Here is a 22,872-nt window from a genome sequence, read left to right as displayed (position 1 = left end):
CACCTCGAGCTAATGCCTTCAGACAGAAAAATAACAGTCGTTTTATCGTCTTCTCTCACACCACTGGGACGTTATATAATTTAACGAATGGCTCCGTTTTGAACTGAACGACTCGCGGTGAATATTTCTGCAAATTCATAGGGAACCTGAAATAAAGCTGGTGTTAGAGTGTACATCCCGTTTGGATACAGACCCGCGGTTGTAGACGTAGGCTTGCACTCGGTTACGAATCATGACCATTTGTTATAGTGTCTCTGAGAGGGACCTCACAAAAACAAGGCTAGTGAGGGAAGCCACAAAACTGATGACCGGTGTTGCAATAGACAAAAGTCGAACCATCCACAGTTTATCAGATATTCGCCACAGAACTTAATGTCTCCTTAGGAGATGTCACGGCCATATTATTGGCTTCCCTCACTTGTGTCCTTGCATAGTCATTCACTTTTTGAGACCAGCTTCTTACTGATTGATGGGACTTAAGTTCATGACAATCAGAAAACTGGCTTAAATTACTTATTTTGTCTGCAACACTGAAGAATGTGTGTGTGTGTGTGTATGGATGTCTTATGCCGCTAAAGTTACATGATGCATTGTTTTGTCAGCATCCGTTGTATGAATTTCAGAATAAAATACCTTTTGAAATCAAACTGCATTGTATGACATAGTAAGACGTCATAGAATGCATTGTCTTCCAAAAATGTATAATCGGGGAATAATTTTAAGTTGTTACAAGATTAATTATATTACAAATTAATAATACAATATTAGTCTCCATTTATTAAAACATTACAACTGTTTAACTTTTTGTTAGAGTAATAAATTCTGTTTTATTTGGGCGTTTTCTGTGATCTTGACAATACAATACTTGAAAAATACAGTAACAAGTTGCCTTCAAAATAAAAATGACAAATTTCTGTGCTTAAGGCTGTTTACGTCACTTTTATACTGTGTTGTCTGTACAAATAAAATGTTATTTATGTATGTAATTGTCTTAATGAGTATTTATAGTACACAACATTAACACCATTGATGAGTAAAATGTAGTTTTCAAAAACTTTGATTATCTTGAAGAACAAACAGAAGACTCAGGATGTAATGTCTGAAACATTTGACAAACTTGACAGATACATTTGCTTTTGGGGTAGGAAACAATGCCTGATTTGACATTTCACATCATGAAAGTTAACATTTCATATATATATATATATATATATATATATATATATATATATATGCTTGATTTTTTTTTTTTTTTTTTTACTTGCAACATTATTTTTATACTTGCCTTGTACTGCCATAAGGATGAAAATTGTCAAGTCAGTAATATATTAGTATTTTATTTAATTGTAAAAAAAAAATTTGGTAACTTTCCCTCAAATAGTTACTGAAAAGGTAAGTAGTAAGTTCTGTACAGGCTCTGAGGCCAGTAGGTACCAGTGGGTATATATCTGTAGTGTGTGGCGGTTGATAGTCCATGGACGGAACACCAGCTCATTGCAGGTTACGTCCCGAGCCAAGGAGGGTATCTGGTATCTTGGACAATATAGATAACATGTCTTGTGATAAGACACAGATAGGTAGCATGACCGGAAATCCGACTGAGGTCTACATATTGGCCGTCCCAACTCCTAAACCATTGTGCTACCTTTTTTTCCATAACACCCAAAATACATAAAATCAGGAATGGCAACACCAGTCTCAGAAGTCATGAGAATACCCTTGGAGATGCCTGAAAATGCAGGGGATAACGCCTCAATGAACCTGAACCTTCGTATTAACCTCCCCTCGCTCTTCCCCAAATGTATTCCTGGGTATGTAGGTTATATTGAGAGAAGGATGCTGAGGATGGAGTCGCTAGGTATCAAGAGAAGAGTAAGACGAAAAAGCCAAATTTGTTGTTGGTGCGACTGAAGAAGATGCCGAGGACAAGGTGAGATGGAGACGGATAATCTGATGTGATGCCCGGGAGCAACCAAAAGAAGAATAAATAATTTTTTATTTCATATTAATGTCCTTTTTTTTTAAAAAATGCAATGCAAATAAATTTATTTTAATTTTACTTATTTAATTTCTCTTATTCGAGTTGCTGAAAAGAAAGTGTGTGCGCTTCGTTTTATTTTGACAGTTCCTCCCGGATGTCACCGAGCTGCATTGTGTTCGTTTGAACTGTCCTGTCAGCTGACTTTTCCTGTTGAGGGAGAGAAAAAGAAGTTTGGAAGCCCCACCCTCTGTGACTCTCGCAAACGTAGAGGTGGTTCGAGGTCCGAACGAGGAACAGGGACCGCGGAACGGGATTATGAGAAGAAGTTCGGACGGAGTTACAGCGCTGTTCGGATCCAAAACAAACCCTCCGAGCTGGACTCCTCGAACCAACCACCGGGATGTGTTTTTGCTGCCATATTACATCCGGAAAGTGAACTCTGGCTCTTTCGGACCGCTTTTCCTGCGCCAACAGCCTGTTTTGAAGCCTTTATGTTGTCATAAAGCCAAATTCAACGCGTGCGTCGGAAGTATGGATCCACAGGCGCGACGGGATTCTCAATTTCCTATTGGATTGCCGCGAAATTGCGCCCAAACGAAGATGTTGGAGGTTTGGGCTCGATAATGTGAAGTGGTCAGCCCTGAAAGTTGTCGTAAAACACTGGTTGGCAGGACTGCAGGCTCCTTTCCTGCTATTCTTCTCTGCTTCTCAGCACTTCCTGCTTGTTTGGCCACTGCACTTCATGGCTAAAAATACTTAAAAAATAAAGGCCAAGCGGATAGCGAAAGTGTTGGGAATTTCATTGGGATCATTTTAAACTACTTTGAAAAACCAGTTTTTGGACAGTTCGAACTTTTACGGTTGTCGATCAGGTGCTGATTCCAACTGGCACCTGATTTAAGGCTTGATCTCGAACCATGGGTTGGGAAACCACACACCACATCACTTGAATCTAGTTTCGCCGCAGTGTTTTTGAGAACCTTCGCAGAATCTGGATTGCAGATCTTAATGAAAGATCCTCGCTGTTCAGCTGTCTTTGAATACTATTGTGTAGCCCACTTGTTGGTTGAGCCTTTGAACGCACGTCAGTGGTCCCTGATGAACCAACAAGAAAGACAGGAAAGGGAGCGAGGTGCAATAAAGTACTCCTTTGTACTTTATTTTCAAATCCTTGGAGCAGCAGATCTCATCCAGTCCAAACATCTGCTCCAGGCTCCATGGAGCCACTGAAGAACATATTCACTCGTGGCCCGCTATCGAACTGGAAGAACTTGGAGCAATCGCAAAAAGGGAACTTCACCAACCCGGTGTGGACGGCCCTGTTCGACTACGAGGCTTCCTGTAAAGATGAGCTCACCTTACGCAAAGGTGACCTGGTGGAGGTATTGTCTTTGGATTCTGAAATATCAGGCGATGAAGGTTGGTGGGCTGGCAAGGTCAACAACAAGGTGGGCATCTTTCCATCCAATTATGGCTCTTTTAAGCCAAGTGGATACGGGAAACTTTCAGGGAGCGGAGTGGTTGGGGAGCTCGGCCCGGCTGTGGTGGGAGATTTTGAACCTGAGGTAGTGGATTTCCGGGAACTCAAACTGGAGGAGGTCATTGGGGTTGGGGGCTTTGGGAAGGTGTATAGAGGTACTTGGAGAGGCGGTCTGGTGGCTGTGAAAGCCGCCCGGCAAGACCCAGACGAGGATATCAGTGTGACGGCGCAGAACGTGAGGCAGGAGGCCCGTCTGTTTGCCATGCTCACCCACCCAAACATCATTGCCCTGAAAGGGGTGTGCCTACAGGAGCCCAACCTATGCCTCATCATGGAGTATGCGTCCGGCGGGCCCTTGAGCCGGGCGCTGGCTGGCCGACGTATCCCGCCTCATGTCTTGGTCAACTGGGCCGTGCAGATAGCAAGAGGGATGCTGTACCTGCACAACGAGGCCATTGTTCCCGTCATCCACCGGGATCTAAAGTCCAACAACAGTAAGTCGGCAATCCTCTGATAGTGAAAGGCTGTAAACAGGCAGGAACCACCTTCGCATTTAAATCTGGGTAGTTCCTTGTCTCCGTGCTTTCGCCCAAACAGTTGGACCACGAGAATGATTTTGATATTGTTGGAGTCCAAAGTTCAAGCAGTTGACTTAAATTTGTGGGTGAATGTATCCAAATGGGTTGAGTGTCGTAGAAATTTGACCACTTTTAAGTGACCTAGTTTCACTCTCAAATCTGGAGTTGACCTTCTACTCAGTACCAGCTGGCCAGGCCTGCCTTGGCACCAGTTCATGGGTCAACCAGGCCTATGTTATTTTGGTGAGGCTGGCTTGTCTATTTGAGGGTAGTTTAACTCTAATCCTAGGGTGGTTTAACTCATGGGCCCATTCAGGTAATCTGGGACCACACACATAAAAACGTGCTTTAATTAGAATTTGTTCGCCAATCGGTTTCATCATTTATTTTCAAGTCCAGGACCAGTGGGTCAGTGCCCAAATACTTGGGGGCCTGACTCTTTCGCAGGGTTTCTCTTTGACCCAGCATTAGGGACAATGACGTACTCGTGTGTGTATAAACCAAGGTCAAATCTAGAACAAAGGTGTCCTTTTTTTAACACTCTCCTACAGTAAGACCCAAAGTTCCAGTAGAATGATTAACTCAAATGTTATATATACTCAACAAAAATATAAACGCAACACTTTTGGTTTTGCTCCCATTTTGTATGAGATGAACTCAAAGATCTAAAACTTTTTCCACATACACAATATCACCATTTCCCTCAAATATTGTTCACAAACCAGTCTAAATCTGTGATAGTGAGCACTTCTCCTTTGCTGAGATAATCCATCCCACCTCACAGGTGTGCCATATCAAGATGCTGATTAGACACCATGATTAGTGCACAGGTGTGCCTTAGACTGCCCACAATAAAAGGCCACTCTGAAAGGTGCAGTTTTGTTTTGTTGGGGGGGGGGGGGGATACCAGTCAGTATCTGGTGTGACCACCATTTGCCTCATGCAGTGCAACACATCTCCTTCGCATCATCCGTGAAGAGAACACCTCTCCAACGTGCCAAACGGCAGCGAATGTGAACATTTGCCCACTCAAGTTGTTTACGACGACGAACTGGAGTCAGGTCAAGACCCTGATGAGGACGACGAGCATGCAGATGAGCTTCCCTGAGACGGTTTCTGATAGTTTGTGCAGAAATTCTTTGGTTCTGAAAACCGATTGTTCCAGCAGCTGTCCGAGTGGCTGGTCTCAGATGATCTTGGAGGTGAACATGCTGGATGTGGAGGTCCTGGGCTGGTGTGGTTACATGTGGTCTGCGGTTGTGAGGCTGGTTGGATGTACTGCCAAATTCTCTGAAACGCCTTTGGAGACGGCTTATGGTAGAGAAATGAACATTCAATACACGAGCAACAGCTCTGGTTGACATTCCTGCTGTCAGCATGCCAATTGCACGCTCCCTCAAATCTTGCAACATCTGTGGCATTGTGCTGTGTGATAAAACTGCACCTTTCAGAGTGGCCTTTTATTGTGGGCAGTCTAAGGCACACCTGTGCACTAATCATGGTGTCTAATCAGCATCTTGATATGGCACACCTGTGAGGTGGGATGGATTATCTCAGCAAAGGAGAAGTGCTCACTATCACAGATTTAGACTGGTTTGTGAACAATATTTGAGGGAAATGGTGATATTGTGTATGTGGAAAAAGTTTTAGATCTTTGAGTTCATCTCATACAAAATGGGAGCAAAACCAAAAGTGTTGCGTTTATATTTTTGTTGAGTGTAAATCGGAAATTTAATAATCTTGCTGAAAATCTGAGTGACTGTCAGTTTAGGAAATCATCTTTATCTGGAGAGTTTGTAGGTACAAAGTTGAGATATGTGTTGTTTTTTTTTTGGAAACAAGCCTAGTTGTGAAATGTAGGCCACCTCGGCCGCCGAGCGCGCACATTGATGGATTTGCAGACGTGTTGATGAGACGACAACAACATGCCACGCCTGGCTTGCAAAGGTCACGTGTTCAGGATTTTATCTCTGGTGCTGTCGGAACCGAGTGACAACCTCCAGGGGTTGATACTGTAAATGAAGCCAACACCTGCAATTCCTTGAATGGCCACTTGAGGCTGGCTCTAAAAGTTAGCCAATCTCCATAGAGCCCCATGTTAAAATGCACAGCTTTACAGCATAATTAAACATTTACAACCTGCTAGAAAAAACAGTTTTGGTCTGTATACCTAGTTTTTTCTTTTTTCATTCACAACAACTGTACAGTGGTGGACTGTCTGTTTAAGCTGTTTTATACCATAAAGTGTAAGATCATATGGGGCATAAGTTTTAAATGACAGTTAGTGTTCCAGGTCCAGTGTCCTACTAGCATTTGCTGCTAACTGCTGTGTTCTAAAATATCATCTAAGAAGTCTGTGCTCCAGTATTTCTGTTGAGTGAAATTTTAGTATTATTTAATTTGTATATTAGCACTGTTAGCACAAATCTGTTAGCAAAAGCTAACAGGTTAATTTTGGTTTGGGTGACTGATTAACATATATTTTTGCAGACTGGACAGTGGTTGTCATAACAAGTGGCTTGCATGCAGGTATAAAATTTATGATGGGTATATTGCCTCAGTATACATGGTGTAGCAGTGGCGATAAGGTCATCAGTGTGAATGGTGTGAATATGCAAACACAAATTAAGTAATTCTAAAATGTCATGCAGTTCTGGAGCACAGACTTTTTAGTAGAGTTAGCCACATAAAAAGACATATTATGTCAAATATTTGTTTTAAAATGCTCAGAAAGAACAAACATGGTCAAGTCTAGGGAGGCTAGCTGTCTTTGACAGCAGCTAGCGAGGCCATGAACCCATCACCACACACCAGCTGTCACTCAAAGCAACGATACCTCTCATTAGTTATATACTTTTTGGCTTAAAATAGCTTAAATTGATAGTTATATGAAAAATTTACTACCTTTGCAGTTGTCAGGAATAGGCTAACTAGCTATAGAGACCAAAACCATTTTTTCTACCAGGCTGAAAATATATTTATTTCTGTTGTAAAGTTGTACATTTTAACATGAGCTTCTATAAAGCGACCATTCAATTAACTGTGAGATGTGGTACTTCCCCGCTGGCTTCATTTTGTAGCACAGAGGATTTATTTAAAGCAAAGGATTTGTTGTTCATCTTGCAGTTCACACAAGTCTCGTTCACCATTCCCGTCTTATGCTGGAAGTTTGCTGTGTGAAAAATCACTAAGTGGGTGCGTCTGTCAGTTGTGCATCGACCGTCTCCCACTTGCCACGCCCCCTTTCAGCATCTTGCTGCGGCTGTTTTCACACCTCACTTATCTTCACGTTGAGTTGGTTTCACGTCCAACCAGACCACAGCCGCCGGCTCTCCACCCCGCTGTGCACACCCCCCCACCCCCCCCCCCCCCCCCCCCCCAAAAAAAAAGAGTAGGAGGATGTTAATATACTGTGTTTGTGTATCAGACAACTAACACAAACACCATCCCTTTTCCAGTGTGTGAGCCGAGAAGATCGTATCGCACCTCTGCCTCCTTTATTTTAATTCTTTCAGTCTTTTGTCCCCGGCCTGTCCCTACATGTCCCCACATGGCTGCAACCCTGTTGCGCCACTGAGCAATATCCTGTTGTGGCGGCTGAGGCAGATGGGAGCAGCAGCGGGGGGTTTACAGTAACATGCTGCCCTATAAGCGAGGCACTGACAGATTTCGCACACAGGTGCAAAAGCCCCTCAGCGTAAGGATATAATCAAATCAGCTGTTTGTCCTAAAACTCCTGGGTGCACCTTCGGAGGCCGTTTCATCGCGACTTAACGTGCAAGGCTCCGGCATTCTAAGGTATTAGTGACAAACAGATGATGGTGTTACTTCCACGCAGTGATGGAGGAAGTTGTTCTTTATAGACCTGCCAGTTTTCACGGACGCTTTGTGTCATACAGGCCATCCGGAAAGTATTCACAGCGCTGCACTCCTTCCTCATTTTGTTATGTTACAGCTAAAATGGAATGAAATTCAGGTTTTTCCTCAAAATTCTACACACAGTATCCCATAATGACAATGTGAAAAATGTTTTGAGATTTTTGCAAACTTATTAAAAATAAAAAACCAAGTCTTTGCCATGAAGCTCAAAATTGAGCTCCATTGCATCCTGTTTCCACTGATCATCCTTGAGATGTTTCTACAGGTTATTTGGAGTCCACCTGGGGTAAAATCAGTTGATTGGACATGATATGGAAAGACACACACCTGTCTACATATAAGGTCTCACAGTTGACAGTGTATGTTAGAGGACAAACCAAGCATGAAGTCAAAGGAATTGTCTGTAAGACCTCCAAGACAGGGTTGTCTCGAGGCACAAATCTGGAGAAGGGTACAGAAACATTTCTGCTGCTTTGAAGGTGAGCACAGTGGCCTCCATCATCCATAGATGGAAGAAGTATGGATCCACCAGGACTCTTCCTAGAGCTGGCTGCCCATCGAAACTGAGTGATCAGGGGAGAAGGGCCTTAGTCAGGGAGGTGACCAAGAACCTGATGGTCACTCTGTCAGAGCTCCAGCATTCCTCTGTGGAGAGAGGAGAACCTTCTAGAAGGACAACCATCTCTGCAGCAATCCGCCAATCAGGCCTGTATGGTAGAGTGACCAGACGGAAGCCACTCCTTTAGTAAAAGGTACATGGCAGCCCACCTGGAGTATGACAAAAGGCGCCTGAAGGACTCTCAGACCAGAAGAAACTATAGAGATGTTTTTCAGCGGCAGGAACTGGGAGACTAGTCAGGATTGAGGGAAAGATTAATGCAGCAATGTACAGAGACATGCTGGATGGAATGGACAAAACTGCCCAAAGATAGCTGCACCAAGCTTGTGGCATCATATTCAAGAGGACTTGAGGCTGTAATTACTGCCAAAGGTGCATCAACAAAGTACTGAGTGAAGGGTGTGAATACTTATGTACACAACTTAGGCCTTCATTTTTAATAAATTTGCAAACATTAAAAAATAAAATGTTTTCTATGTTGTCATTATGGGGTACTGTGAGTAGAATTTTGAGAGGAAAAAAATTAATTTCTTCCATTTTGGAATAAGGCTGTAACATAACAAAATGTTGAAGCTGTGAAGCGCTGTGAATACTTTCCCGATGCACTGTGTACACCGATGTGAACTAATCTCAGAAATAGCAAAGTGCATGCAAGCAGCAAGATGTGTTAAAATGATTTAATACGGTTCATTACAAGATATGTAAGATGTAAATGAACTGTGCCTTGCTAAGTAGCAGCGTAACGGATCATCGTCTTGTCTTTGCCCCTCGCACTTTGAAAGCATAGATGAGCCACCAATTAACTTGGAAGTTTAATAGTGTATAATACAGATTTATCGTCATGGCGACTTGTTTATAATGGGGCTATTCCACACAGCACCGTTCCTTCTCATTTAATCCTGAATAGCAAATTGGGGAGCGTTTTGAAGCATCATAGTATCTTCTTGATCCGTCTTTGTCAATCTTGAACAAACGTTATATATGTAGTAGTTACGACCCTCATTAGCACCAGTTTTGAAATTGTTCAAACATTTTATCGTGATTCTTGAAAACATTGACGGTCGTCTTAACAACTTCTATCATCATGTCCAAACTTCTTTAAACGGAGTATTCGTAGTGACTACGGCTTGAAACCTGTTCCATCGGGGTAAAAATTTGAAGCTGAAGCGTTTGTTGCAGTTTTTGTTGAAAGTTGAACAGATTGAGCTCCTTTCTTTTATTTTCACGCAGGTTGCCAGGTCTGCACTTTATAAGCCAGCCTGTTAGGAGGCAAGCCGGATTAAGCTGTTTTATTGCGTTTTTGCACTTTTTTGGGATTGTTGGCGAACGTAGTAGAGTGGCACCCTGTGGAATTGTCCTGTAAGGGTGCCTAATTTGGTCTGGACCTTCGGGCTTTTCAGTTCGATGTGAAAGCTGTCTCGGACCATGGGCCAAACAAGATGACCAATGCTTGTTCCAACCAAAGATGGCGGCATCAGCCCGGATATTCACCAGGAGGTCGTCTTCCTGAAACAAATAGTTGTACTGACTGTATCTTATCTGTTTGTATCACAATGGATCACATGAAATCAAATTGTGTCCCCCCCCCCCCCCAAAAAAATCATGTTGTAGCTCTTGTATTGTAATCTTTATTGTGGCGCTGTGCGATGCACGCACACAAAAGTAAAGTGTCCAAATACTTATGGACCTGACCGTCCAGACTGACGCTGCCACATCGGCAATGCTGATGCTAAGATGTATTTTGCTGACCCGGGTTATATGAGGATCCGTGGTGAAGGGCGCCAACCACTTTCAACATTGTGATGTTAGCGGGTCCAACAGGTGTTCGTCTCGCGGTTCAGGAAAAATCAATGAAGAGTGTGAGCGCCAACACATTCCTGCACTTGAAAGACTGCTGCTTGTTAGTACCAGCCGCTACAGCCACGGGTTGTGGTGAACAGTCGTTATCCCTGAAGAACCCGCGTGAGAGTTGTAGCTAATGACCACTGGGTTGGAAGATGCTGATTAGACAGGATCACTGAAGAAAGTGCACAATGGTGGTGGCGGTGGAGCGCCGGGAAAGCCAGATGCCATAACTGGAATTCCACTGAAAGTAAATACAGAAGAGAGAATAGAAGAGGCTCTATCTCCTGCATTTTTGTCTCTCTGGGTTTGAGGCCCAGTTAAACTCTAGCAAGCTCATTCTCTGCTAAGTCGCCGTTTTTAGGTTGTATATCTGATTTTGAGACTATGGTGGGTGGGCCGCGGACCTTCCACTGGTTGTGCTACTTTTACCTCATTAAACAAATTGGGTATTTTTCCACCACTGGCCATAAATCAGTAGAGGACATGGTGTGTGTCAAGTCCTGTGGACCCTAGGCATTGAGAAAAACAGAATCGCTTGTAGCGTTAAATAATTAGCTAACATTAGTTAGCTTGATACTATAATTTTACATACGCTATATGTTGTTTTAACACCAATCAGCATATTTCTTAAATGATATTAGCGAGGAGACTGACAGCTAGCGCTGAAAAAATAAAGCTAATGGAAAATTAGCGAATCTTGCAGTTCCTTGATTGGTAACTTAAGGCTGATTTCAAGCATGAGTTGCTCCCCATGTTAAAATCACCAACCTTACAGCAGAAATAAATGTTTGGCACCCAGCGTAAAAACGGTTTTGGCTTTGCAAGCTAATTTCCGCGTATATGATAACAGTCGGATGCTGGGTGTGACGCTTTAGAAAACCCATCATTTTGAGCTATTTTAAGTCATCAAGTTATGAATAATTAGGGATGTCGTCACTTTGGGTGACAGCTTGTGTCTGCTGATGGGTTCAGGGCCCCGCTAGCTACTACTAGAAGCAGCACGCGGCTCTAGACTCAACCGTGTTTGTTGTTTTTTTGCATTTTATTACAAGTATCTGAGATAATAAGGCTTACTAGGCAGTTACTCAGAACTAGTGCGTCATCTAAGAAGTCTGTGCTCCAGTATTTCCATCAAGTTCAATTTTAGCATCATTTAATCAACAAATTTATTACCTCCGCTAACAAAGTTGGAGGAGGTTACATTTTCGCTCATTTGTCTGTTTGTTTGCTTGCTTCTGATTAGCCTGGAGCTCACAGTTTTTCAAATATTATGAAATTTTTACTGAAGATTCATATCCTGATGTTCGAGGTGGTTAGAAGGTTATGGAGAGTTTGGTGAGGTTAGCTCCACTGTTACTCCTTGTTACTTTTAATACCCGCGCAGTCAAGATTAGCCTGTTAAGTTTAGCTTGTTTGGTATCTCAGGCTTCATCCACCTGGTTTTGCTGGAAACCACAGGAAGAAGCAACACTCACATTGTAGATTTCTTTCTCTCTCTCTCTCTCTCTCTCCCTCCCTTGTTTGGGTGCACATCTCATCCATCTCACTACCAGCATGTTTTCATTCTGGGGGCCCCAGCAGCCGTGGCTCAAACGCACTCAAAACATCCTGTGTCTGTGCGCGAGCGTGACCGTGACTGCGCGTGCGCAGGGTAATTGCACGTGCCGTAGCTGCGGTGCTTACCCGCACGTCACCATTCTGCCACTTCCCCTGAATGCACCCCTTGCTTTCGCATCTTGCTCGGGTTTGCACGCGCATGCGGCCTCACTGACCTCTTTGACCCCTGTGACCTCATTAAAAGGAGATCACGGTTAAAACCTCGTCGTTACAGTAACGCATCAACGCGTCCAGGTGTGGCGTTCACCCTGGAGACACAGAATACGCTCAGGATTTGAAAGCAGAAATTTGTCTGAACTCCGCGTGTGATGTGATTGTTTACATTGACCGTTGTTAAGTTTTTTGTTATTTTTATTTTATTTTTTTTAAATGTTGCTGCAGTTTCCCGTTTGAGGTGATGCGCGGCCACGTAGCTTGATCATGCTGGACTCAGCTGACATAAACTGCGCATGGAGGAAGGAGCGGTTTAGCAGCACGTTTGCTGTATTTAGAACCAACAACATGTGGTTGTAGTGTCAACTGTCAGCTTTAATTCAAGGGATAGAACAAAAATATCATGGATAAAATATCGGGATTTTTTTAATACAAATCGGCACTTTTAAAGACAAATATGTGTGACTGAGAAGACTGAATTTGTCCAGCAATAACAAATACAAACAGTATGGTGGTGTGCAGCAAATCTGGTATACGTAGACAAAATTACAAAATGTGTGTCGCTGTCCAAAATACTTATGGACCTGATCAATAAAAAACAAAAAACAAAAAAAAAAACCAACAACAAAACAAACAAAAACCCCTCTTGGTTTTATGCCAAATGCTGGACATCATCACATGCATGATGGAAATTAGGAGCAGGTGTTGTTGGCGGTCTGCTCTGGCAACTTGCTAACAATTAAATAAACTTTTTGAGCATCTCAGTATTCAGTCTAGTGAAATGATAACCTTTAGAGTAGGGCTGCAACAAATGATTATTTGGATCATCGATGAATCTGATGGGGTTTCGACACAATCGATTAATCGGATTGGCGGGGAATTTTTTAAAAATGTGCCAGGGAAACAATTTTTCTCTCCTTCCATCACTTTATTTAACAACAGAATATTATTTGAAAACTTAAAATACTTGAAAATCAACAAACTGTCAAATGTCCCTTGGCTGTTGAAATATAAAATAATAAAGAATAAAACAGTTTATAATAAAGAACAAAAATAATTATTTCAAACATTGCTTTATCAAAGTGCTGAGTTGCCATAAAACAACATTGAAACGTATAAATGTTATAAAATATATGGCGAAAAAAAGAGGTATTTTTGTTGCTGCAAATGAGCAATTAGCATAACCAAATAACCATAAAACCTAAATCAAAAAACTGTAGCCTGACTCATTATATGTGCAACATTCTCTGTATAACTTGTAAACTATGTGGTCATTTCACAATGACACACATGACTCATGTCTCTCTCTCTAAAATTGTAGCATTATTAGTTATTATTATTACTATTATTATTGTTGCTATTATTATTAATAAAAAAATATTATAATTTGTAATACATTTGACTCTTTTACAACAAACGCTGAGCTATTAATTATTATACAGAAAACAAATGTACAAACATGCTGAAATGCCAGCAGCTTAATGCTAACTTTAACATTGAAAACACCATAGACATGCTAATGTGTTAGCATTGGCGTTAGCATAAAATACATCTATCAACTGTTTCAGAAGACCATAACAGTCATTATCAGTTTAACATAAAAAGGTAAATATTCCTCACAGACATATGCTCTTTAGGGTAAAATTTTGTGGGGAAAAATTAAGATAAAAGCGAAATAAAACAAATTAAATTAATTAATAATAAATAAATAAATTAATTAATTAATTAATAAAACTCCATTGGTTCAAGATTCAAAGCAAAGCTCGGTTGATCATATGCAAGAAACAAAACATTTGCGGTAAAACAAAGTTATTTAGCAACTAATCGATGACTAAATTAGTTGACAACTATTTTAATAATCGATTTTAATCGATTAACTCGATTAGTTGTTTCAGCTCTACTTCAGAGTAACAGAACATCATCATTATTATTTCCCAAGGCCATCAGATATGGCCATCGGGTATTGTGAAGGCTTTTCGTCCATCTGTCCGTCCGTGAAATTCACAGGGTACATTCTTGGGACACAGACCTTGGACAAGTTCAAAGATGGCTAACTTTGGTGTATTTAAATTAATTTAAAGCCTGATTTACGCTTCTGTAACTCCGTATCATGCAATGACGTGCGTGATAGTTTTAAAGTTCTCCATCACTAGGTTTATCAAATCAAATCAAATCAATTTTATTTATATAGCGCCAAATCACAACAAACAGTTGCCCCAAGGCGCTTTATATTGCAAGGCAAAGCCATACAATAATTACAGAAAAACCCCAACGGTCAAAACGACCCCCTGTGAGCAAGCACTTGGCGACAGTGGGAAGGAAAAACTCCCTTTTAACAGGAAGAAACCTCCAGCAGAACCAGGCTCAGGGAGGGGCAGTCTTCTGCTGGGACTGGTTTATGCTTTATTATGGATTAATTTGACCCTCACCGACTCCGTACTGTAAAGTTGTGGACTTCTCTGGCGTGAGCGCTGCAAAAACTATTATAATATGATGGCAGACGGAGTGAAAGCAGAAAAGTGTTGAATCACAGCCTTTTGTGTCTGATTTAACAGGTGCAGGTCAGACTGCGGGTCCGAGTCTGAACACGTGTGGACAAAAAAAATAAACGGACATTTTTTTAATTACAAAAATGACCCACTTTCCTCAAATTGCCGAGTGTCAGAGCACTGAACTTTAATTTGTACCTCTGTTACGTTGCATTTGCAATCCGTTATACAAAATCTGTTATATAGGTGTTTATTACATGGAAAACAACACAAAAACTTTGGGACTTTTTCCCAAATTTTTCTTCTGTTCGGATCCGAAGGGAATCTGTACATCTTAAAGTCCTTGTTGTGTCTGTTTGTAGATCCAAACGCACAGCAATCCAGCATTTTCAGCGAATAAATGAATAAAATATCTGGATTTACATGCAGAACGCTACAATGAACCCAAGATGGCACCACGAGTCACGTGACCGTTTTTTTTTTTTTTTTTTTCGACTCGTCATGTCATTACTCTCTCAATCAAGGGACTCTAGTCTCTTCAAAACCACTTTGTTTTCTATGTTTACATACATGTTTCTCATATATTATGTAAAAAGCTAGCTAGAAATAAACACTTCTAAAACTGAAATCGCTGTTTTTGGAACCTAATAACACCTCTGAACATATTTACAAGATATTTTGCAGAGGTTGGCATAGTGACGCCACTTCCTGGTGTAGCTACATGCTAACAGCTTTGTTTCTGGTATATTATGTAAAAGCAAGTGAGAAATAAACACTTCAAAAACTGAAAACACTGTTTTTGTTGCCTGATAACACTTCTGGAGTCATTTACACATTTTTACATTCTGCAGACATTAGCTTGCATGCTAACCTTTGCTAACTCAAAGCTAAATTCCTATGGAGTTAAATTTGTCTCATTAATGTCTGCAAATACACAGAGTGTGATCTAGGAATATTCCTTGATTTGCACAACACAAACAAATGATGATTTGATTTGAACATACACAAATTGGACAAGTTCAAAGATGGCTAACCTTGACCTGTTTTAAGAGGTTAAAAAGTCACATTTTTTTCCTATTTTTATGGTATGATGTTGTGGATATTAGCGTGGTGACGTCACTTCCTGGTGTCACTAGCTGCTAACTTTGCTTTGTTTCTGGCTAGAAATAACAGCTTTCTCATATATTATGTAAAAGGTTGCAAGAAATAAACACTTGTAAAACTGAAAACGCTGTTTTTGGAACCTGATAGCACCTCTGGAGTCATTTACATTTTGCGGATGTTAGCATGCTTGCTAACTTACGCTAACTCAAAGCTAACTCCCTATTGAGTTAATAACTCCCTCTTAACTCCCTCTTGTCAAAAGCTCGTGTACACACATACGCACAAGGCCTCCTGCAGACGCCATTACAACATAAATATTATTTTGATTGATTGATAGAGGAGCTTTATTGAACATGTACAAATTGTGCGTAAGACAATAGGATCTTAATAATTAATTAAACAACTGCAAATTATAAACAACACAATGCTCATATTGCGGAGGGTATTTTGGCATTGTGCTATATTTATTATTATGGAATAGTCCATAAATTGGTCTTTAATCAACACAAATTATTCCATGCAAAAAAGAGAGAAGCAAACAAACAAACAAAAAAATCAGGACATGAACAAAAACATCTCATAAGTTGAAAATATATAATCATCTAAAAGCTTTGCTCGTATCAAACAAACAAATGAGCTCTGGGATCAGTTGTTGTTTTCAGAGTTTAGGGAATACGCTGGAGCGATCCGGCTGCCTGCATCCTTTCCCCTGCTCCTGTGTGTTTTGGAAAATGCTGCAAATCTGCAGATCTCACGCTCACTTTGGCTCGAAGAGCAGATGAGATGTGATTCAGGAGGTCGACATGTGAGTGTTCACTCAAAGCCGCCACTGTCGCTGACCACGGAGTCATGATGCTCGATGGTTACTATGTGGGCACAAAATGAAATGATTCAAAACACTTGTTGTTATGACAACAAACGTGACATATTGCTGCCATGGGCTTCTTGTTAGCTCCCCTCACCTGTCTCCTCCTTGCAAGGTCATTCAGCTTTTGAGAACCGAGTCCAGACAGATTTATCAACACAGTACCAGACTGCTTTGTTGCAAATGAAGTCCAACAAATTTATTATTTGTTGGCATTGTCGCCACTGTTTGTTTGTTTGTGAACAGCCTGGAGGCCACAATTTTTCATATATCATTTCATATATATATATATATATATATATATATATATATATATATATATATATATATATATATATATATAATTTTTATATTTTTTGTTTTGTTTTTACTGAACATTCATTTCCTGATCAAGGTCAAAGTCAGGAAAAATCTTGGAAAATTGGAAAAAATCCTATCTTTAATATTGGACAAATTTTCAAAAATCCATAACTCTGTCAAAAAAGATCAAATTTCTTTCATATTTGAGAGTGTTATGTAGGATGCTATCCTTCATCGCATGACAAAGTTTGATCTGGATCTGATGCAGATTAAAGATTTTGTTGCTATTTAACGTTAACATTAAAAACCCACCCTGCGACAGACTGGCGTCCTGTCCTGGGTGTACCCCGCCTCACGCCCTATGACTGCTGGGATAGGCGCCAGCCCCCCGCCAGCCACCCTTAATTGGACTAAGCGGTAGAAGATGGATGGATGGATTAAAAACCCAATTTAATGTATATATTTACATTACATCTTAATCAAACACACCCCAATCACTCTCATATTTGAAAGTGAGGTGCAGACTGGCACTCTCAGTGAATAGATTATCTTTGATCTGTATCTGATCCGTATTGCGGAATTAGTTGATATTTGATTCTTTGTATCATTGAAAAGCCCTTTTCATCTATATTTTGTATTATATTTTAGCTTCTGAAAAGGACGTTGATGTTGAAAAATTTTTTCCAAGGTAAAAATTTGTGGAGTTGGAAAATCGTGTTGGTGGAGGTTTGCTCTCTACGAGCGCGGTGATCTAGTTTTGTATTTTATTTATTATGTAAGAAACAGTTAGATGCAGCTTTTGGAAAATTTTGCTTCGGGCTGGATTTAAGAAGAAAGAATCACTAAACTGCTGCCATGAAGGCCGCTGTTTGTTTTTGCAGAGAAAGCAGGACGACGGGCTGCGGGGGGAAAAGAGGAGCACGCAGAAAAAACAGCAGACGCCCAAAGGGTCAAGGAGGACAGGAAGCGGAGAGCTTCCAAGAACTTCACCAGAGTTATAGTTCTGCTGCTGTTATTGTCAGAGACATGGTCTTCAGATTGGCCTTGATTTCAGCGCTCGGAGCACAGGCTGCTTTAATCTGAGAAACCTCTTTGTCTGCTGTTCTGAGGATCACGTTTGTTTTGGAGATGATGTGAGAGTAGGAATGATTGTTTGATTGACATGAAGGAGATCAGTTGGTGGGAATTTCTCGATTTTAGCTGAATTTATGAAATTGTTGATCATTTTGTATTTTAACCTCTTCACAGATTAACCAATCACAATAATAGAAACCTACGATGCTTCAGAGTCATCATGGGTGTCTTGGTGGCTCCCCTCACTAATTTCTTTGTTGCACAATCACTCACATTTGGACAGCTGCCTTCTCCAGTCAATTTGTGTTGATTGTTATTAAAAAAATATAACGCAATGCTAAAATACCCTCGGTCATATGAGCATTGTCTTCTTTATAATTTGCAGTTGTTTAATCCCAGTGTATATATATATTTATCGTTATTTATATTAATTATTAAGATCCTATTGTCTTATGTATAATTTGTACATGTTCAATAAAACCCCTCTATCAATCAATAAGTCATTCTTAAACAATATTTACATTTATGAGCTATTGGCAAGAACGGATGTTAGCTTTGAGTTAGCAGAAGTTAGCGTGCACGCTGACATCTGTGAAATGTCTTGTAAATCACTCCAGAGGTGTTATCAGGATTCAAAAACAGAGTTTTCAGTTTTGTAGGTGTTTATTTTTTGCTAGCTTTTACATAATATATGACAAAGAGGTTATATTAACACAAAAATAAAACCATTTACAGCTAGCCTGTGATATCACCACGCTAACATCCGCAAAATGTCTTGTAAATCACTCCAGAGGTGTTATCAGGGTACAAAAACAGAGTTTTCAGTTTTGGAGGTGTTTATTTTTTGCTAGCTTTTACATAATATATGACAAAGAGGTTATATTAACACAAAAACAAAACAGTTTGCAGCTAGCCTGTGACATCACCACGCTAATGTCCGCGAAATGTCTTGTAAATCACTTCAGAAAATCAGCATTTTCAGTTTGAGAAATGTTTATTTCTTGCTAGCTTTTACAGAATATGTGAGAAACATGTTATATAAACACATATATGAAGTGATTTTACAGAGACCTGCCACTGACATCACAGTGCCGTTCTACTCTGATTGGTTGTCACACCTGCCACTCAGGTTAGGTTAGCCATTTTGGAACTTGTCCAAGGTCTCTGTCCCAAGAATGTTCCCTGTAAATTTGAAGACTCGGGCAGTAATAGGACTGGAGTTATGCTGAGCACAGACAGACAGACAGACGGATGGACGCAATATCTTCGCTATATCCACTGGCCATATTTGATGGCCTCGGGTAATAATCCTCACATTTACTTTGTCCAATTACTTATAGGTTCCAAAAGTGGACGCCCAATTACTGAAATGTCCATAATTCCTAAATGGTTAATGTGATATTTTTGTTTCTCTCCACTGAATTAAAGCTAAAACTCACTGTGACAAACATGTTGATTTTCAGCTTCATTGTGGCAAAATGACAGAAGTCAGATTTTTTTTTTGTGTTTGTAGAAGTCAAAAACTGTCTAGCAAATGTCAGATTCTGGTGTCTGACACATTGAAAACTGTCTACTAACTTTAATTAAGCTAATAATAACTAATACAATTATTAAAAAATACAATGATTATTGATTCCCAAATTAATGGCTTTTTAGCATTACTTTTTGTTATTTTCATCAGCTTTATTTTTCTTTGTCATTATTATTATTATTTTTTTTTTAATTATTTATTTATTTATTTTTGCCTGGCAGTGGGATCTCGCTGGCCTGGTGGGCTGCTGAGCCTGTAATATTGGAGGGGAAACACTATAAAGAGTTAGACCCGGGATTGGTTCTTGATCGTGCGACCCGTCTCTGTCCTGTGTCATCTGCAATGTCCCAGTCTGTCCATTTGTAAATGGGTCTTGACCTTTGCTGGGTGCGTAACCTAACCTGCATTGGATTGGTGTTTTGTCCAGGGGCCTCTGAGTTTAAGACCTATACTGGACTTACTTCTTCTTTGTCTTATTCCAGGCAATTTCAAAAACAACATCCACCAATTTGGCGAATGGTCAATGAAGCCGCGTAGGAAAAGTATATTTCTTTTCGTAAGAGTTCGTATGACAGACATAGAAATAAAAGGGAACAAAATTTTCTGAGCAATAGGCAATGCAACAGAATCTGCCTTTTCTATTTCTGGGTTTCAGAATGGCTTTGCTCTCCAGCCCCACAGAAAGTTCTGGTGCTAAAGTCCAGGCTTTGTGTGTGGCCTTCATGCAAGACTGCAAAAATCATGGATGTCCAGACATGCAGACGGTTTGTCCCAGGCCTAACCGCAACCCTGTGAAGTAAAAACAAGGCTGAATATGGATGTTTGTTCTATCATACTTACGTCTTCAGAAATACCTACCTTGACCTCAGAACTTCTCGGTTCAAACACATCTGAATGTCCAAGGGATTGGTGCTAACACGAGTTAAATTTTAACTCTTGAGCACTGGGGGTTGGATAATAACTGACAGTTTTTGAGACTCCAGACTTTTACCCAGTACAGATACTTTACAAACACTTTACTGTAATTTGTACCTTCTCAATACACATCGGTCAAGCATTTTACACAAGCTGAAAAGCTAATCCGCAAACTAACTTTGAAATCCATTAGCGGACCGGTTAGCCTCCACTAAATTTAGCTCAACTTATTTTTAAGGTGTCTAATATTGAAGTTTAACGGTCAATAACATTTATAAACCATAAAAACATACATGTTTGTCCCTGTTGAAGCTTATACACTAATCCAGTTAGTGAAATGGGTAATACTTTCTGTACATCATGATCTTTGTGTGCTAAACCTTGTTCGGAACCTCCATGTTTGTGCTACATTAGCATTTTAGAGTTAAAAAATACTAAACCCAAACCAAAGCTAAGTTAATAATTTAAAGTTACCCATTAACTGTTATCTTTCGCTTCAGCTAAATGTTGTAGCATTATCATAATTAACTTTTTATTTAGCAGTTTAGCTGTTATCAAAGCTAACTTTTAGGCTAGCTGTTTCCACCACTGGTTTATGATAATTATGATAAAGCAACGCCTTGACAAAGTTAAATTAAACCTTAGCTGCATTTTTTGTTGTTGTTGTTGTTTTTTGGCTATCCTGGCAAATTATTGATGGATGGACCATTTGTCAAGATGCTGATAGATTTTTTTAGTTCCGACTAATCAGGAACTAGTTCCAATTTAATAGCTAAGTGTTCTTGGTACTTTTCTTGAGCTGTAAGGCAAAGTTCTCAGTAAATTAGTGAATTTGTTTTCTAAACTACGCTTTACTTTGTGCAGTGGTCAAAATCGAATCACTATTAGGGACTAGGTGAGGAACTTGTAGAACTGTTGTTCCTTTTTTTTAGGATACTTCCTGGGCTCCTTTCACTTAGGCCTTTCTAGACACCTACAACAGGGATGAGTCTAATGTGGTGACCTAGAACAAGAAGGAGGGACTATGTACGTCACTCCTGGTTTGAGAATGCCTTGGGATTCTGCTGAAAGAAGTGGAGGACATTGCTGAGGACAGACGTGTCCAGGCTTGTCTTACATAGCCTGCTGCCACTTCACTTGGTTGGACTGAAGATAAGGCCTGTCTCAGTTGTTAAACTAGTTGTTCATGGGCCTTGTTGGAGTTGTTGACAGATTTACTGTTGTTGGCAGTTGCATTCATGTTTGTGGGAATCTCCAACTTCGAAGTCGAGATGTCTAGGATTAGTTTATGGAGGTCACTGGACTGGCGTTTAGCGAAGGCAATACCTTTATAGTTGAACAACAGCCCCAGTCTTTAGGTTCCTGGTCCTTCCTGTCTTATTGTATGGGTTGTCAGACCTAGTTGCTCACTGGTGACCTAAGGAGAGGACTGGATGTCTCTGGTACTCTGTTTTTTGTGGATCGGTTAGTATTGCTGGATTGAGCAGTTACTTCAGGAGACTCACAGGAGATGCACGTCACCTGGCTGGGACAGGTAGGTGACTGCTTCAGGAGGTGGAGATGAATTGGTGGTCTGCCAGTCGGGACCTAGCGTAGTTTTGTAGTATGTTGGACACAACAAGGCATAAACCAAGTGCATGCTCTTAGATTTCTCCTGACCATAGACTATATATACAGGACAGTCCCACCATGACACCACCCACAGGTCGCCAAACCTTAGCATTTTTGAAGCTCAAGTGGGACACATCCAGATGTCGCCTTCTTGGCAGTACCTACCTCCGCTTAACTCCTGTCAACCCATAAATGGGCACAACCTCTGCAGGATGACTGAAACCCGAACATTTGCCCATTTCACAGTTACCAGACAAGCAAAGCTAAGGTAAAGCTAGCAGGCTAACTTTGGTTCAGGTGTTGATGTATGCATATTTTTCTGGACTGGGTGGCGGTTGGGTGTGGGTATTAAAAAGTATGACCAGCATATTGTTTTAGAAACTGTTGCCCCATCAGTGGACCTAATGTCACCAAGCTATCTGCTAATTAGGGCTAGCCTGGAGCTAATTTTAAAAAATTAAATAACAGTAGACTTTCCCTCAGTGGAAATACTGGAGCACCAACTTCTTTGATGGACTGTTCCTACAATCAACCACGCAGGAAGCGATATTAGCTTCAATATCGGTAATAAAATGTTTAGAAAGGACAAGCAGTCAACTGATATGATACAATTGTGCTAATAATTGCAACCTGTGCGGTTATTTATCTCGCAACGGCTGCTGAAAAAGTATCAAACGAATTAAGTGATGCTGTTGCGCGCAACACTAACAAAAGACGCCCCCAATTCAACCGAAACTCCAGGAGTCCTATTTTCATCGTGAGTTGATATGCTCATGTTCTTGAAATCATGTCGTCGTGCCCCCCCCCCCCAAATGCGCTGCCTGGTCAGCG

General features: G+C 40.6%; 1 protein-coding gene across 1 annotated transcript in view; it reads left to right on the top strand.

Moving 5' to 3' along the window:
- Positions 1-2,206: 2,206 nt before the first annotated feature.
- The window catches only part of LOC117505356 (mitogen-activated protein kinase kinase kinase 11), a 53,585-nt gene continuing 32,919 nt past the window's right edge, over positions 2,207-22,872 (top strand). The window contains 1 exon segment of the mRNA XM_034165000.1: positions 2,207-3,955. Coding sequence (XP_034020891.1) covers positions 3,199-3,955 — 757 coding nt within the window. The 5' untranslated portion in view covers positions 2,207-3,198.

The sequence above is a fragment of the Thalassophryne amazonica genome, chromosome 23 (assembly GCF_902500255.1).
Source record: "Thalassophryne amazonica chromosome 23, fThaAma1.1, whole genome shotgun sequence".
Lineage (NCBI taxonomy): Eukaryota > Metazoa > Chordata > Actinopteri > Batrachoidiformes > Batrachoididae > Thalassophryne > Thalassophryne amazonica.
Note: the sequence above shows the minus strand (reverse complement) of the source record. Positions and strands in the feature narration are given on the sequence as shown.